Below are 18,986 nucleotides of genomic sequence, written 5' to 3' on the forward strand. Positions count from 1 at the left end.
TTACTTTAAGGCTAAGTTCACATGACCATATTTTCACTCAGAGTGCAATCCATAAATATATGTATATGGACATTGGACAATAAAATCAATGGGACAGTGCAGATGAACAATTTCACTGACAGAACGTGATTTTTATTTTTTTTTGTAATCACAGCACTATTGTGTACTGCACATATCTGTGTGATTTGCGCCTTATACATGTGCATTTATAATACTATGCAACCACCCCCTCCATGAATGGTAGGCTTAGGAGTGGTTGCTTCATTAGTATTTTGGACATATGTGGCCTCAGCTTTGATCCGGGAGTTGGTGCATCCTGTAGTGCATTAGTATTGTGATCTGGCATTAGCATATACTACTGTGGTTTTTTTAAGCACAAGCAATGGCAAACCACTCCAAGACATCTGGGTGTCTTCTATGCATCTTTTGACCTTTGCAATTGTACCTACTGTAAGGTACAGAGTGTCTTCCGAGCAGAAGACCCCAGAAGAATGGACATGTCACTTCTTTTAACAGATTGGCGTTTTTAGGAGCCTGGAGCAGTTAAAAGGACATTAAAAACGCATTAGCATATGAACAGCATGTCATTTTTATATAGAAATGCACAGTTTACAGCTGCCTATGGAGAGGGGAGTAGAGAAATCGTGCTCTTATTTAAAGTGTTTTATCTCATCCTGGAGCTGGATTCACATCTACAATGCTGGGTACTGTTATATAATGTCTTCCATGTAGTTGCTGCTGAGCATATGCGACAAAGACGGGAAAAGGAATGCTTCCTGTGTGACTACTGTCTATGGGAGAGATTATAGCAGCTAGTTACTACCCTATAGCTCAGGGCAAAGGAAAATTAGTGATTGGATATGGAGAAAGGATAAGTGGAGAAAAATCCCAGATACAAGTCATATTAATGACAAGAAATTGTAGTTGTGCCTTATAAGGAGTTATATATAAATGCAACACTAAATTACAAACCTGGGCTAAGGCGAAACTAAATCCCGGTCTTGCTGCCTCTCGACTGGCTGCCAATCCTTCGACTAACCTTTTGAAGGTGTACTTCAGTTCATCCGGCTGTGGAAAGAAAAAAAAAAAAACATAAGCCGCTTTTAAAAAGTAACTAACATAGTGACATACCAAAAGTTTTGATAGGTGGTGACAAGGCCCTGAGACCTCCAACAATTTTTATTTGCTCAACCAAGTCCAGTTCACATTCAGTAGCAACTGGTCCATGTTCTCAAGTATGGGAGCACAGCAGGGAATAGAATTAGATAAAGCAATTCACAGCTGAGCGTTTCTGCGCCTCTGATTCATGGATCAGCTAGGACATCAAACCTCAGAAGAAGCCCATGCAAAACGCCGGTTGGGAATGGAGGCATACACCATCATTATGGGTAAGGAATTCCTGGCTATTTAATACTGTTATGGTTATTCTCATACCTTGAGGTTGGGTGTTACATTTGCATCTTTATTCCCTGTACACCATACTATGCTAGTGTTTTTCATTTTACTACATATTTATTTTTTTGGTTTTATAACTGGTGTATTCCTCCTATTTTGAACTTTGAAAGATAGATATTAAATTATGCTGGGTGTTTTTGTTGCAATTTTTTTTTTTTTTATACATTTTCTAAGAAAATTTCTATTTTTAATATTTGGAGGTCGTGACTTAATCATTTTCCAAGTAATATATTAGTAGGCATCCTCTCGTTTCTGTTATTTTGGTCCAGATAAAGAGTATATACATAAAATGCAGACAGGTGGACATGTAATGGATGCCCATTCTAAAGACGAAGCTAACATCTGCAGCTGTTTAAAACCAATAGTTTTTACCTTACAAAGACAAAACCCAAGTAAGGCTATGTTCGCATAGTGTTTTAGCACATGTTCAGTGGCTCCATTGGGAATTACATCCAAATCCACTAAACGAGAATTCAGGCATATGCACTGATGGAGCCACTGACTACAATCATGCAGACTACCCCTTGGTGCTAGTCTCCAGTGGGCATATACGGTCAAAAATTATTTTTATATAGCACCATTGATTCCATGGTGCTGTACATGAGAAGGGGTTACATACAAATTACAGATATCACTTACAGTAAACAAACTAACAATCACAGACTGATACAGAGGGGAGAGAGGACCCTGCCCTTTTGTGCTTACATGCTACAGGATGGTGGGGAAGGAGACCGTAGATTGGGGGGTTGCAGCAGCTCTGGTGTTGGTGAGGCGATAGCTCCAGTATTGGTAAGGAGGCAGCAGGGTCATTGCAGCCTGTAGGCTTTCTTGAAGAGGTGGGTTTTCAGGTTCCGTCTAAAATTATGTCCGAAAGAGCACTTTGCAACTCCGTCTGCATCATTATAATGGCCCCATCAACGCATATGGCCAAATCCTGTTTTAAACCAAAGGAGCCACTGAGTGTATGTTAAAGGGAACCTGTCACCAGGAATAACGCTGTTACCGTGCCCCCGGTCCTGACTGACAGCCGGCAGCCATGTAGAGCCAGTGTCCGTCATGGCTGGGGTTAGAGTGGCTGCTCTGTATGCTCAGAGCGGTGACTGAATACCGAATGCTGATGGGTGTGAATAAAGATCAGGCGCCGGACAGCATCATAACTATGTTAACCTGCAGATTAGCCGCATATCTGCAGGTTAACAGCGTTATTTCTGGCGACAGGTTCCCTTTAAAAAGCCATCTGAACATAGCCTAAATCTACATTCCTACGAGGAGCCTTTGATGTGGACGATTTTCTGCGTGTATTAGGTAAATTATGCTACTTGTGCTTTTCTCATAGCATTTTTTTCCCATACGTTTCTAGCACTGTGGGTTTTGTCTCTTGTTGGTATGTCATCTTTTAAATAAAGTTGTTTTTGACACTTTTTGGTATTTGGCTCTGACAAAACGTTATTGATAGTCATGTGCGGATTTTTTCCGAATCGAATGCAATTCTATGGGGCAGATCCTCACATAACTCCGAGTACTCACAAGAGAAGTTGACATTTTGCGGATATGAAACGCCCCACGGGTCAGAGTACACAGTATAAAACAAACTACAGTGGGCAGGAGATTGCTATCAATCCCAAACCTACTTTTCAAAGCAAGTTAAGGCCCCTTACACACAACGATGTCCCAGAGACCCCACCAATGATCTGACATGGATGGGATCGCTGGGACATAGCTGATTGCTGGTGAGCGGTCACATAGGCAGACTCATCAGCGATCAGGACCAGCGAGCAAGCTTGTATCTAGGGTAAACAGTGGGTAACTAAGAGCAGCGCGACTCTTAGTTACCCACTGATTACCCTAGATACCAGCGTGCATCTCGCTGTGTGTGACGGGGCCCTTACCCCAGAACTGTGGCACAATTTCCTTGATGGATCGGGGCCACAGACTTGTAGAAGTGATTCCAACCCGTGACTTAGATCTAAAAAGGACATGACTTATTCCTCTATGTGCAGCACTCAGCAAATACCATGATGATGTGAGCGCGCCATACTAGGATGGACGTCTGCTATACACGAGAAGCACCGAACTCGCACATGAAAAAAGGCACGTGTAATTGGGGCCTCGGGCTCTGTTCACACTGCTCCATAGACACCAGCACCGGAATCTTTGCCGTTAGATAAACCACAGCGGTCCGGATTGTCTTCTGGCCGAGTGTACCCCGGACATGGGGTCTGCGTGCCGCTGGACTAATGGGGTCTTTGCAAGAGCCCCCTACTATGGAACCTCCTGCAGTGCAGGCATGCTCTCTATAGTGGTCACTACTGACGTGTAGCACACAGTGACTCCCCGTTGCAGGGCAGCACACACTTGCCTTGTCGCTGGACTGCAGGTACTGGAGCAGGTTCTCAGTGGCCGCCAGTCTGACCTCCTGCTCGGGCTTCGCAATGTCCCAGAAGTAATCCAGGAACTGTCTGTTTTGCTGCAGCCCACCACGCACAGCAGCGGCGGCGCCATCCTTCTTCTTAGTTGCGGCTTCCCCGGTGTCCATGCCTGAGACACACTGCGCAGCCATGCTCCTCTGTGCCGCACGTGTCTGCACAGGCACTTCCGGTGTCACCGCACATGCGCGGCAGCTGCTACAGTGCTAGTTTCGGGTCCTGTAGTTTGCTGCAGGCATCTGCACGAACAGCCCTGCCTGCGCTATATTGTGGGGTCCTAGCAGCCTGGCCGCTTCGGCTGCGAAGAGGAGAGAGCAGCAATGGCGGATTACGATACCTACGACGATCGGGCCTACAGCAGCTTCGGCGGCGGCAGAGGGTGAGAGCCGGATTGGCACATAGATACCAGAGCACATGGGATAGTCCGAGGCTGCACACGGGAAGGCGGCTGATGTGAGGGGGAAACGGGCTGAGGAGAGGCCGCGGAGCGGGAGACGGCGCCGCCATGCAGCTGCACGACTCCGGGCTGTCGTGTGTGGCCCACGTGTGAGCAGCGCAGTGCCCGGCTTCTGCCTCCTGGAGGCCGGCGTGTAGCGGAGAAATGGCCGCCAGCCCTCGCCCTGGCGTATATGGCCACATGTGAGGGCGGGAGGCTGGCAGCGCCTCACAGCTCTGTGCTCACTGATGATCAGCCGACGCATGTCCCTTTTCACTTTAATGGTGGTCCCACTGACCCCCTAGTTGCTGGAGCTGGGGAGTGACACCGGGCCTCCATCCACAGTCCTTTTCCACGTTGTAATCCCTATGTTATCCTGCATGCCACATTTTTGCCCAGGGCTGTCGGTGAGCCAAACCTCGAGGATATGTTCCCACAATCAGTAATTGCTGTGGGTTTGACCTGCGTACTTATGCAGTGTCCAACCCACATTGGCCAGATGTTACAGCATAGTGGATGGGATGCCAAGAAATCTCCTGCTCGCTATGCGTTCACAGACGCCCGTGGGTCACCTGCGGAGACTGACATGTGCCGCGTCTCTCCAGACCACAGCATGTCTATTTATCGTTGCAAGAGAAATTTCACCCATTGAATGTATTGGACGCAGTGACTCCTCAAAGTTCAGTGACCACAAAGAATTCACCTGGCTTCAGTAGAAGACAGCGCTTTGGATGCAGCGGCCATGCACTATGTCCAAAGCACTAACACCTCCAGATGGTGTACACCAGGCCCAACTCCTCAATAACAAAAGCTTGTTTCCAGATCACCCAGTCCATTATTGACCCCTTATTGGGGTAGTTGGGTGGAAACAAGTTATTTGCTAGCCTCTGGATAGTTGATAACTTGTTATCGGTGGGGGTCCGCCCTTTGGGATCTGCGTTGACAGGCAGAACTGGTCACTTTTATCCCCTTTAAAATAGAGTGCCCATGGCAGTGTGCATGTGCAACCGCTACTGCATTCATTTTCCATTTATGCTCTATGGGTGAGCAGCAATGGAGCATCTTATCTGCCGCTACATTTGGCAACAAGTGTAAATGTTGTCCGTTCTGCTGATCAGTTTGGAATCCAGTGGAGGACACCCACCAAATCCAAAAGTTATCATGTATCCCATGGATAGGTGCATAGGTGATAACTTGTTTTCACTGGACAATCTCTTTACGTTAATAAGCAATAAGTTCCCCCTGCATTATTGTAGTAGTATTGAGTTTCCAATGTTTGTAAGCAAGTGTGTTCTGTAAGGCTATGTGCACACGTAATTTTCGGTGGTGCGGATTTTGGAAAAACCGCAGGTCAAAAAGACCTGCGGTTTCACACCTCTACAATGGAGGAGAAGTGAAACCGCAGCGGATTCCGTACAAACAATTGACACGCTGCGGATTGTAACCCGCGGAAAAATCTGCAGCATGTGCACAGCATTTTTGGTTTTACCATTGGAAACAATGGTACTGTACAACGCAGCGGAAACTGCTGCGGACCCGTAGAGCCAGAAATGCTGCGGATCCACAGCAGAATCCGCACCGTGTGCACATAGCCTAGGGATTCACTTAAGGAAGTGCAGCATAGTCAGCGTTTGTCTTGTTGCATGTTTATTAAAGTGACAGTGTGATTAGAATCAGCGGTTCTAGTAGACAAGCAAATACGCCTTCAGATAAAGACTTGTGTAATAACCTTCACCATTCCTAATAAAGGAGTTATCGGGGTGTTTCTCTTGGAGCCTTTTGTCTCCTATATTTAATATTACCGTCAGCCTTGGCTATGAAACTGCTAGTGGAACTGAATGTAGGTATAAGGGTTCGCTCACATCAGTGTATATAAAGTACCTGAGATTCTCAGCCAGAAAAGTTGGAGAGCGTCATGTGTTTTATTTTGTTTTTGTTTTTCCTCATCTAGCGTATGTCATGTGTGAGCAATGCATTTTTATCAGCTTATACATACAGTAATTCTGTAATTTCAAGATGGTTTTCTAATTAATAAAACAGCTTGTATGCAAATATACTGCAGATAGCTAGTGAGAATTCTATCAGCAAGATTTATAATCAGTGCTTCGCATGTGTAGTTTTCTGTACTTTTATTTAGCTAATAAAAGAAAAATGGCATGGCGTGCCCCTTATTTTTATTAACCAGCTGAGGGAAAGCAGACAACTGAGAGCTGGTTTTAATAGTCTGGGAAGGGGGCACTAAACATGGAGCTTCCCAGGCTATTAATATCAGCTCACAGCTGTCTACTTAGCCTTCACTTGTTATTAAAAAGGGGAACCCAAAAAAAAAGATGTCGGGTCTTCCCTTTTTTTTAATAACCAGCAAAGGCTAAGCAGACAGTTGCGGGCTGGTATTAATAGACTGGGAAGGGGCCATGGATATTGGCCACCTCCCAGATTAATAACAACAGCTCTCAGCCACCCCAGAAATGGCGCATTCACTAATGACTGACCTTCGCTCTTTCTGCTTGTCCTGGTGCTTTGGCAAGTGGGGTAATGGTTTTGGGGTTGATGTCAGCTGTGTGATGTCAACTGACATAAAGCGAAGGGGTTAGTATTCCCATTACTAACCCCATAGTCAAAAGAAATCACTTCAAACAGAGGCTGGACAGACATCTGACTGGGATGATTTAGCGAATCCTGCTTTGAGCAGAGGGTTGGACCAGATGGCCCAGGAGGTCCCTTCCAACTCTACGATTCTATGAAATAATCACACAGAGAGAAAAGGTCTTTTAATTGTTAAACAGTCCCTGACACTCTTGTACCTATTTATTACCCTTAAAAAATGAAATATTTCAAAGGGGTCCTCCATAAATCCTTTCCACGATAATCCCCCCCCCAACTCTGCTACATCTGGATGGTGTGTTGAGCGGTGATGTGAGTAATGCGACCGCTTGGCACATCAGCCGGAACACACTGATGGTAGAACGTTCTCACGCTGAGACATCAGTAAGGTTACGGCAGTTAATAGGCTATGAACTGCGACAACCTCAGTGATGACAGTGTTCATCGCAGTAGCAGAATTCACATGCTTTTTTTTTTTTTTTTTTTTTTGTATTCACATTGCACTTACCTATTTTATACGCAGATGTGTGCATATCCCAAGAAATTTCTGTATTTCCGACAAACTGACAAACTTGTACTGTGATGGTTAGTGTTCAAGCTTTGTATTATTCTTCTCAGGCCTCGACGAGGTGATGCTGGCCCTGGTCCACGCAAACAAAAAGAGCTTCCCACTGATCCACCATTCACAGCGTACGTGGGTAATCTTCCATTCAATACTGTACAAGGAGACATAGATTCCATCTTTAAAGAATTGAACATGAGGAGTGTGCGGTTAGTCAGAGACAAGGAGACGGACAAATTTAAAGGTAAGAAGACCATTGCTTCCTCATTCCTATATTTCAACATGGGAAGGCTCTGTTAACATCTGCTTTTTAATTTCTGTTCTTCTGCTCAATCTTAAAAGCAGAGCAACAAAAACATGGCAGTATTACCAGATCTGTCTCATGATGGCTACCAGTGTGGCCCCTTACAATATTTGTGTATGGCTTTCTAGTATTGTGCAACTAGAAAACTGTGTGTGTGTATAGGATTCATTGGGCTTTCCCACATTTCAGGTTTCTGCTATGTAGAATTTGATGATCTGGAGTCTCTTAAGGAAGCTTTGACATATGATGGTGCAGTAAGTTTATATTACTTTATTTTATTTATTTTGTAAGCTACTGGGGTTGTCTTGTAATTAGAAAAAAAGAGCAATGGCATATAAATATTTACACACACGATACTCTGGAAAAATTGCTGCCAAGTAAGAGAGCCTCCAAAAATAAGTGTCTGCTTTTTTATCAGTTAACAGAATGCAAAGTGAACTAAAGAGAAATGTAAATCAAATGAATATATGATGTGACCACCATTTCACTTCAAAACAGCATCCATTCTTCTAGGTATACCTGCACAAAGTCAGGGCTGTTGTTGTACCTATAGTCAGGTGTATGAATAATTATACCAAACCGATGATGATGCAAGTTAAAATACAGTAGTTACCTGAAACTGCTGTTTGGGAGGAGGGTTAGAATAGGGTGAGGAACAGCCAAACTCTGCTACAAAATTGAGGTTATGGAGGACCATTTCATGTCGCACACAATGTAATGATACTACAACAGCATTGCCTGAGGCAAAAAAAAAATCACAACAGACTAGGGTTTCAAGCTGTCCTGTTGAAGCATTTTTGAAGATCAAAAAAAATGGACTATGTTAAGGGCTAGACATAGTGGTCAGCCAAGGATACTTGGTGCAGCAGATAAGACATATACTTCCTTTTCAAATAAAAAAAAATATTCAGTGGTGCCATCAGCACAGAATTGGAAGCAACCAGTGGGACTCAGCTACTTCCATCTAATTTTCAGAGAAGGCTGACCAGAAGAGGTCTTCATAGACTAGATGCGGACAAAAAGACCTAGCATCAACATGGAAACTAGGCCTACAAATCAATCTTGCGGAGGACTGGGTTGCAGAAAGATGGAAGCAGCTGCTCTGGACTAATGAGTCAAAATGTGAAATATTTGGCTGCAACAGAAGACAATTTGTTCACCAAAGGGCTGGAGAAGTGATACAGTAAGTTTGTGCAGGCAACAGTGAAGCATGATGGAGGTTTTATGCACGTTTGAAGCTGCGTTTTAGCAAATGGGAGTTGGCGATTTGGTCAGGATTAATGGTGTCCTCAATTGTGAGAAATACAGGCAGATAATTACACATCATTTGCAATGCTAACGGTGTGGCCTCTGGTTCTAAACTTATGTTTGGGGATGTTGTCTTGCAGCAGAGTGTGGCCTGTCACCAATAGCCATCAGAGTAAAGAAGGACATAGAGTCCTTTAAGATTGGGCCCATCAAGTTTCTGTGGGACTACATCAAGAGACAGAAGGATTTGCACAGGTCCATATCCACAGAAAATCTGCGGTTAGTTCCAAGATCTTTGGAACAACCTCCCTGCGGAGTTCCTTCAAAAATTGTTTGCAAGTGTACCAATAAGAGTTAATGCTGTTTTTTAAAGGATAAGGGTGATCACACCAAATATTTATTGATTTTATTTATATTTCTTTTGTTCACTCACTTTGCTTTTAGTTAATAGTTTTAAATCAATCACCACTTCTATTTTTGAAAGCACTGTTGCTTTGCAGCTTATTTTTGCACAGTGCTTGATATGGTACAGTGGATATAAAGTCTACACACCTCTGTTAAAATATCAATTTCAGCACATCATGTAAAAAGAATCATTTCAGAACCTCTTTAATTTCTCCCATTATTTATACAAATCCATTAAACAAACAAATAATTTTGAGGGTAAAACTTACAAAACTAAAATAGTGTGGTTGTGTAAATGTGAACACACTTATAATTGGGGATGTAGTTGTGTTCAAATTTAGCCAATTGTGTTTAACCTCATGTGAAATAGTAGTTAGCACAAAGCTACCATCATGTAAAGTTATTCAAATTTAACCCCATATAAAGTTTAGCTGTTTTGTTAATATTTTCCTGTCATTTTCTTAATTGCATATTACATCACAAGCCATGGTCAATAAACACCTTGCAACACTGCAAAGGCATCTTTATTGTTAAGCTCTCAATCTGGAGAAAGGCAGCAAAAATCTTATTGCATTAGGTATACTACGGAACACTGAAGACTGTCAAAAAGACGTTGTTTAACTCCTTCACAACATTTGACGTAAGTTTACGTCATGGTCGAAAAGAGGTTCCCGCAAAATGACACAGGAGCAGTGCCCACACGATTGCCACAGAGTGCCCAGCTTAAGTGAAAGTGGAGCCCCAGCTCTCACGGCCAGGAGTGGTGTCTGCAACGGCCCGGTGCACTTAAAGGGAATCTGTCACCCCTTTTTTGAGATATCATATAATGATATCATTCAATTGTGTGTCACATAAGGATTCTCTTAGTACTTTTGCTTCCCCCTGACCCCGCACCTTTCATGCATAAATACCTTTTTTATATCGGTTCAGATGTATGTAAACTGCCGCAGTCCGGTCCGCTGGGCGGGGCTTATTCACCTGCCCCCCCGTCTTGCTCTAGGGGGAAGCAAAAGTACTAAGAATCCTTATGTGACACAAAAATGAATGATATCATTATATGATATCTCAAAAAAGGTGACAGATTCCCTTTAATCCCCTAAATGCTCCAATCAATAGCGATCGAAGCATTTAGAAAGTTTGAAGTGGGAGGGGGCTCCCTCTTCCTTAGTCGGCGCCCCCGTTGTGTCATCACTATGGCTGATCGTTGCTATGGCATGATGAGCTATGAGTCTGCCAGCTACGGTGGCCTGTTTGGACCATGTTAGCAGCATGGTCTGAGGTTTCAGTGTAGCACTGACAGCAGGTAGAATACATTGCTTTTCTGTTGGTGCATTGCAGTACATTATATACCAGTAATCACAGTAATAAGTTGTTTTTTTTTGTGTTGATATATATTTTTAAGGTAAACAATTTTTAGCATTTATCACAAAATACAAAAAAAATGAAAAAATTATTATACGATTAAATAGGTGTATTTATGGAAAATAAGGTAACTTAAAAATCATTCTTTATTACTGCAGCCGAAAAACCCGATCTGTAAGACTCGCATTATTTAACCCTTTCACTGAACTCCTTAGAAAAATAAACATGGTAAAAAAAACTTTTTTTTTTTTTTTTTTCCTCATCATACCGCCTAAAAAAGTGGAGTGAAACACAATCAAAATTCAAATATATTGTATATACTCGAGTATAAGCCGACCTGAGTATAAGCCGAGGCACCAATTTTGCTACGGAATACTGGGTCAGCTTATTAACTCGTGTATAAGCCGGGTATGCATTCTCCCCTCATCCCTGTCCTGGTATGTGTGGCTCCCCCCCCCCGTCGCTGTCCTACTGTGCGTGGCTCCCCCGGTCCCGTCATTGTATGCATGGCTCACCCCCTCCTTTTTTGGTATGCATGCTTCAAAAAAAAAACAAAAACATCCTACTCACCCTCTAGCGTGCCAGCGCAGGAGCAGCACCTCGTTCCGGATTCCAGCAACGCTTCCTGTACTGAGCGAACACGTGGCACCACTCATTAAGGTAATATACGTTCCACGCCTTTGGGAGTGGAGACGCGTGCATATTCATTACCTTAATGAGCGGTGCCACGTGATCTCTCAGCACAGGAAGAGCGGCCGGCGACGGCAGCAACATAGGTACAGCGACGGCGTGAGGAGGGTGAGTATCAGTTTTCTGGAAGCCGGCGGCTTCAGTTGTCACTGCTATAAGAGAAATAAATATGCATTTCTCTTTAGCAGCGTCACAGATACAACCGATACTCTGCCACTCCCCCTCCCCCGCCGGCTTTCTGGACAATGACTCGTGTATAGGCCAAGGGGAGCATTTTCGGCACAAAAATAAGTGCTGAAAATCTCAGATGCCTTATACATGAGAATATACGGTAAATGAAAATGGTATAGCTGAAAACATGACATTGTCCCACAAAAAACAATTCCTAAACTGCTGTTTTTTTTATTCTGTTTAGCAAAAATCAAAATAGAAAGCGATCAAAAAATGTAATGTCTGAAAATAGTACCAATAAAAGGTCAACTTGTCCCGCAAAAAACAAGCTGTCACTTGACTGTCAGCAGAAATACAGAAATATTTTATAGCTCTCAAAATATGGTGATGCAAAAACGAGTTTTTGCAACAACAAAAAAATCTTTGACAGTAGCCAAAATAATAAATATGGTGTCTGTATAATCACACAGACCCAAAGAATAAAGTTGTCTAATCACCCTTACCGCACGAGGAACGGCGAACAAAATAAAACCAGTTCTTGACCTGCTGACTTGTTCATTCGGACTCCTAAAAATCGTAGTAAGGCTTGGCTCACATTTGTCCTGGGCTGAGTGCTTATACTGGGGTTTGTGTAAATCTCTGAAATATGTGATTCCACTCCAAAATGCATCAGGATTGTTGAGATTTTTTTTTTTTTTTTTGCATACTGCTGATGAATTTTATGGTGAGTAAGCAGAAGAGGTCTTCTTTTGATGATGCTTCCTTGAAGTCCATATGTGTGCAAGTGTCTCTGAACAGTAGTACAATGTACCACAACTCCAGAGTCTACTAAAGCTTTCTGAAGGTCTTTTGCAGTCAAGCGGGAGTTCTGATTTGCCTCTCTAGCAATCCTAAGAGCAGCTCACACTGAAATTTTTCTTGGTCTTCAAGACCTTATCTTGACTGCCTGTTCCTTTTAACTGCCATTTCTTAATTACATTTTTAACTGAGGAAAGAGCAAAGCGTTTTCAAGTTGCAATCTACTTATAGCCTTCTTTGTGTGCCTCCAACATTTTCAGAATGTTAGGCAGCTGCTTAGAAGAACCATTAGCTGCTGTGTGTTGGCACAAGATTAGAGGAGGCAGGGTTGTTATGAAGCCGGGAAACTTTCATCAGCTGGCCTTTCCTAATGATGAACAAGCCATAACCCCAACAGTCTTATTACGGTGTGAAACCTTGGTCAAAGATATCTGAGCACACAAATCACCAAGGGTGCCCAAACAGAGGGCGTTATTAACAGTTCCAAATTTCGGTCATTTGCGCCAGAAGATCGAAGTATTTGAATGGCCCAGATCTGAATCCAATGTAAAATCTGCAGATTGAGCTGAAGATGGCTGTACACAGGTGACGTTCTCACAATCTGACATTTGGAGTGCTACTGCAATGAGATGTGGGCAAAGATTGCCAATTCTAGCTGTGCTATGCCGATGGACTATTACCCAAAAAGATGGACGAGTTTTGAAATGTACCTTTTGGGGGTTTTTTACGTGGCAAAAACCTGGCATTTTAACAGGGGTATTTATGGGGGTTTTTTACGTTGCCATGTTTGTAAGTGTGTGTATATATAATATATTTCTCGTTAGTTTCACTGTCAATTTAGCAGCAAGCCTCTGGTGGCCCCCCACTGGTCATTATTTACCTTCCTGCCTATCACTGGACTGCTGTTGCCAATCGCTGATCTCAGCAGTCTCATGCCTTATATTCTAACAGTACTGCTAAGGTGAAGACTTGTTAGAAAATTGGTACTGTTGCTGCACAGAATTCAACAGGTATTAGTTTTTTTGTTTTTGTACAATAATATATTTCCAGCAATTACAATTGTTTTATTCTTTTTATATCCCAGAACACACATTTTAAGGTTCATAACAGTCTAACATTTGCCACTTTTTGCTCTTTTTCTATTAGCTTTTAGGGGAACGTTCTTTGCGAGTGGATATAGCAGAAGGCAGAAAACAAGACAAAGGTGGCTTTGGGTTCAGGAAAGGTGGATCTGATGACAGAGGAGGTAATTTTAGCAAATGTGTTTTTGCTTATGGCCTATATGTTCTTTGTGTCAGGAACTGCTGCTTTAGTACTTAGTGTTTTAAAGGGGTTGTCCAGCCTTATAATATTGATGACCTATCCTTATGATAGGTCAGAATATCTGATCATTGAGAATCTGACATCTCATTTTCCCCACCACAGATCAGCTTGTTTCATCTACTGCAGGATGTAAACTATAATTGGAGCTATAGCAGCTCTGCTCTGTTGACTGTGTAAGAGGCCATTGCAGAGAACTCCTATTCGATTAAATAGAACCTGAGCTCCATTTCTCTGCAAAGGCTCTACAGTGTGAACCTAACTGTGCTCTTTCTACTGTATTCCCTGGTGACCGACCTGACACCCCCAATCTGATTTTAACTACTTGCAGACTTCCTTTAGACTTTAAATGTCTGAAAGTCCACATCCTACATTTAAAATTTTGCTGCACATGATCGTGCAGAAGCGGATACTCCGCTGTCAAAGATGGCCAAGCTCCCCTTAGAAAAGGAATGGACTGTTTGTTAGTCTTTATTTCTTTATCGCCTTATTGGGGGACACGGATTACCTTGTTCAGTGACATGGGAGAAGAAGGGACCTTGTTGGTTTCAAATCTGTGGACCTGAAACCAACAAGGTCCCTTCTTCTCCCATGTCACTGAACAAGGTAATCTGTGTCCCCCAATGAAGGCTCCAAGAAAGATTTTACGGTAAGAACCAAAAATCCATCTTTTATTTTCATGATCGCTGTATACACAACTCTGAACAAGTAATGAGAAGCACGGTCAACCCTCTCTCCCTCTCTTCTTCTCTTCCTCCCCCCCCCCTCATCACTGGGTGGAGGAAGGGAGAAAGATATACTGGGTCTTAGAAGAACCCCCCCCCCCAACTCTCCTATGCTGCCAGGAGACTGCATTTCAACTGTAACTGTGACTAATATACCAGCCCCAGTTTCAGGGAAAATCAGAATTTCTCGTTCGCCTTATTGGGGGACACAGAGACCTTGGGTGTATGCTGCTGCCACTAGGAGGCTGACACTATGCACAAAAAAAGTTAGCTCCTCCTCCGCAGTGTACACCCCACCGACCGGCAGAGAATTCCTCAGTTTAGCTTAGTGTCAGTAGGAGGTGGACACGGGTCTTTTATTAGACCCATATCTACCTCGTCGTGCGTCGTTCCTTTTCAGGTTCTACGGAGGGATACAGAGTGAAAAGTCACATCTGTACTCCCACATGGAGTCTGCAAGTACGGCGTGTACTGCCACCCCGTATCCTTGCAGTTCTCCGCGGCAGGACCAGCCAGACGGACGCCGACACCAAGACGTGCCAGCGACTCCAGGGGTCCTTGTCGCCAGTCTCCCTCCCACTCGCCTACCAGAGCCTGTCGGTTGGATGAGACGCAGAGACTTCTTCAGACAGGTAACGGATCGTGGATGGGTGAGTATTAGGCCCCGGCTTCATATTTATTTTCCTGGCTGCCCATTCCCGACGGTCACCTCTTCAATGGCACAGGGGACCCCGGTTGTAGGCGCTGCGGTCGCTCGCAGTCGCCACAAGGCTATAGGCAGCTCAATGTTGCCGGGCATCCCCCCCCCCTTTCTGGGGACAGGGAGCACAGGGTTTTTTTCCCTATTGGGAGCGACTTGCGTCTGCGGCGTCCCTCTTTTTCGGACCTCCGCGCCGACCCCCTGCTGACAGGCGGCCGCCGCAACTAATTTAGGCCCCGGCTTCAGTTCGGGCCTACCGCTGCGTCGCGGCCACGCCCCCCGCCCCTTTCTTCTAAGCGGGCTTCTCTCCCACCGCCTGTCCTTCACCTGCCCAGCCTGTCATTGGCTAGAGGGCGGTGAATCATTAACCCTGCGTGGTGCTCCGCCCTTCCTCCTCTCCTAAGGCGCGCTTTTTCTCAGGACGGCGCCATTTTCCCAGCCTGTTAGCCGGGCACCAACTCCTCACTGGACATCATCTTCTCCAGCTGGTTTTTTGTCAGGAGGGCTGTCGGCCGGATTTCGCTCTGACCTGCATCCACTGACAGGTCGCAGAGCATCGCTTCTGGGGACACCGGACCGTGAGTAGCTCTGCACTGCAGACTGACCCTTCTCCGCCCTCTGTCCCCCAACCTTCCGGCATTACCTCAGCTTTTCACTATGTCTAAGTCTGATCGTACCCGCTCTACCGCCCCCCCCCCTGCACTTTAGTCAAGTACTTTGCATGTTCTTCGTGCAATCGCAAACTTCCCTCAGGCCAGTCCACTCCCCTCTGCCTGGATTGTAGCAATCCAATTCAGCCTGATGCCGTCCAGGAGCCATCTTCGGCCCCAGGTGAGAGTGAGCCCCCCATGCCTGGCTGGGCCTCCTCGCTATCTCAATCAGTGGCAGACCTCACCAGGGTGTCTCAGTCCCTGGTGGTCGTTCTTGATAAGTTGCCCCTGGACTCTTCAGCAGGGCCAAGCAGGTCCCAAATTGTTCCATCTGAATCAGCCAGCGGTAGTCGCAAAAGACCCAGGCAAGATTCCCAGCCGGAATCCTCTCCTAGTCCCATCTCACCGCATAGCCCTTCTCACCAGCCTCCCTCTCAGGCCTCCTCTCCCGAGTCAGGGGAAGTGCTTTCGGACAGGTCATCTGAGGGGATTTTAGAGCTGGATTCAGACCAGGATGCAAGCATGAAGGTCACAGTGCAGGACCTCATTGCTGCGATCCATCATACCTTCGATATTGCTGACTCCCCTGCGAAATCCTCAGATCAGGAGGCTTCGTTCAGACGGGCAGAAACTCCCTCCAGGGTTTTTCCTTTCCATTCCCAGTTTGGGAAAATTTTTACCAAGGAAAGAGAGGATCCGACCAGACGCTTTCAAAGAGGAAAACGTCTCGGCATACTCTACCCATTTGCTAAAGAGCTCACGGACAACTGGTCGGCCTCTCCCTCGGTCGATCCGCCCGTGTCCAGGCTATCCAATAACACGGTTCTCCCGCTTTCAGGCGTGGCGTCCCTAAAGGAGTCTAATGACAGGATTGTAGAATCCCTGGCGAAGTCTGCCTTTGAAGCGGCTTCAGCGGCGGTGTGTCCAATCTTTGCTTCATCCTGGACAGCAAAGACCATAGCCACGTGGGCAGACTACCTTCGGCAGGGCATCTTAGATAAGGCGCAACCGGAGTATTTGGCCAATCTCGCCAATCAGATCTCCCATGCTGGGGACTATCTTCTCTCCGCTTCCTTGGATGCTGCATCCTGTGCAGTTCAGGCGTCAAGCAACGTTATTGCAATTCGACGTACAATTTGGCTAAAGGCATGGCAAGCGGACTTGTCTTCAAAAAAGTCCCTCACTAAACTGCCCTTTCAGGGGGTGCGCCTCTTTGGGTCCCAATTGGACCAGATTATTAAGGACGCCACCGGAGGCACGAGTTCACTCCTCCCTCAGTCCAAGCCTCGCAGACCCCCACTAAGGCGTCAGTTTCGACCCTTTCGGACTTTCCGCCGTTTCAATACGGCGGACAACTCCTCCAGCCAACAGAGACCGCAGGCTCGCCAGGAGAGAAAGAAAGTTTCCTTCAGACCCACTCCTTCCTGGCGACCCCACTCCTCCCAGGGCAGACCGTTCAGATCTAGATCTGGACGGTCTACTTCAGCATGGCTATCATCGGGCACGCGAGGGGCCTTTCCAATTGGGAGGTCGACTTCTTTCCTTCAGGGACGTTTGGCTGGCCGCCGTGCAGGACGCCTGGGTCAGGGAGGTCGTATCCTCAGGATACAAGATAGAGTTCGTCTCTCTCCCACGGGATCGTTTCTTCGAATCCCGGCCTCCAAAGGATCCAGCCTTGATCCCGGGGTTCTCTACAGCTATCGCTGCTCTCCTCAGTTCCGGGGTGATTGTGCCCGTTCCCGAATCGGAGCGCTTCACGGGGTTCTTCTCGAACCTGTTTGTAGTGCCGAAAAAAGACGGCGCAGTTCGACCCATCTTGGATCTCAAGCTGCTCAACAAGAGGGTCCGCCTTCGCCACTTCCGCATGGAGTCGCTTCGCTCGGTCATCGCCTCCATGGAGGAGCAGGAGTTCATGTGCTCAATAGACATCCAAGATGCCTATTTACATGTTCCAATTTTCTCCGGACATCAAAAGTTCCTGCTCTTTGCGATTCGACAGCACCACTACCAGTTTGTCGCACTGCCCTTCGGTCTTGCCACCGCTCCCAGAGTCTTCACGAAGATCATGGCTGCGTTGATGGCTTTGTTGAGAGTCAGAGGCCTCGTTCTTTTCCCGTACCTAGACGATATTCTGATCAAGGCTCCCTCATTCCAACAGGCTCACCAAAGTTTGTCAATCGTCCTGGACACTCTTTCCAATTTCGGGTGGATCGTCAACAGGAAAAAGTCCTGTCTGGTTCCTACCCAACGCCTGGTCTTTCTAGGTCTTCTGTTCGACACTCGTCGGTCAAGGGTCTTTCTCCCACAAGAAAAGATTCTCTCTCTCTGCAGCAGGAAGTACGATCGCTGCAGACCTCGCGATTCCCATCCCTCCGTACAGCCATGAGGGTCCTGGGAAAGATGGTCGCGGCGATAGAGGCAGTTCCCTTTGCCCAATTTCACGCCAGGCCTCTCCAGCAGGCCATTCTGTCGAAGTGGAACAGGTCGTCTCGGTCCCTGGATCGCCCTGTCCATCTTTCTTACCGGATCAAGCGGTCTCTCAACTGGTGGTTGTCGTCACCTCTCATTCTATCGGGTCGATCCTTCCTTCCCATTCACTGGCAGATAGTAACCACAGATGCCAGTCTCCTCGGTTGGGGTGCTGTGTTCCGCAACCACACTGTTCAGGGTCGATGGTCTGATCGGGAATCAGCGCTACCAATCAACGTTCTGGAGATTCGAGCGATCCATCTTGCTCTGGTCCACTGGGAAAGGCTCCTCAAGGGACTGCCGGTACGGATTCAGACAGACAACGCCACAGCGGTGGCATATGTCAACCGCCAAGGGGGAACACGGAGTGTTTCAGCCCTGGCGGAGGTGTCCAAGATTCTTCGTTGGGCGGAGATTTCCGTTCCGACAATTTCCGCGGTTCACATTCCCAGCGTAGACAACTGGGCCGCCGATTTTCTCAGCCGCGAGAGTCTCGCGGCGGGAGAATGGTCCCTACATCCGGAAGTGTTTCATCTTTTCTGCCTTCGGTGGGGAACCCCGGATGTAGACCTCATGGCGTCTCGCCTCAACAGGAAAGTCCCACAATTCGTGTCCAGGTCTCGGGACCCTCTGGCAGTGGGCGCCGACGCCCTGGCCGTTC

The 18,986-nt window shown here is 46.1% G+C and overlaps 2 protein-coding genes across 4 annotated transcripts in view; one reads left to right on the plus strand and one right to left on the minus strand.

Moving 5' to 3' along the window:
* MYBBP1A (MYB binding protein 1a) overlaps positions 1-4,067 on the minus strand; it is a 145,615-nt gene extending 141,548 nt beyond the window's left edge. Inside the window, exons 1-2 of the mRNA XM_073574686.1 lie at positions 3,815-4,067; positions 973-1,068 (exon numbers count right to left, since the gene is read on the minus strand). Coding sequence (XP_073430787.1) covers positions 973-1,068; positions 3,815-4,015 — 297 coding nt within the window. The 5' untranslated portion in view covers positions 4,016-4,067. The remainder of the gene's footprint in view (positions 1-972; positions 1,069-3,814) is intronic.
* A 53-nt stretch (positions 4,068-4,120) lies between these two features.
* Positions 4,121-18,986, plus strand: part of EIF4H (eukaryotic translation initiation factor 4H) — a 66,488-nt gene continuing 51,622 nt past the window's right edge. For all 3 annotated transcript variants that reach the window (XM_073574700.1, XM_073574708.1, XM_073574717.1), the window contains exons 1-4: positions 4,121-4,260; positions 7,540-7,727; positions 7,977-8,041; positions 13,608-13,707. In XM_073574700.1, the coding sequence (XP_073430801.1) occupies positions 4,202-4,260; positions 7,540-7,727; positions 7,977-8,041; positions 13,608-13,707 (412 nt within the window). In that variant the 5' untranslated portion in view covers positions 4,121-4,201. The remainder of the gene's footprint in view (positions 4,261-7,539; positions 7,728-7,976; positions 8,042-13,607; positions 13,708-18,986) is intronic.

Source organism: Dendrobates tinctorius, unplaced genomic scaffold, assembly GCF_039654945.1.
Source record: "Dendrobates tinctorius isolate UK_male_01 unplaced genomic scaffold, ASM3965494v1 ptg000007l, whole genome shotgun sequence".
NCBI lineage: Eukaryota > Metazoa > Chordata > Amphibia > Anura > Dendrobatidae > Dendrobates > Dendrobates tinctorius.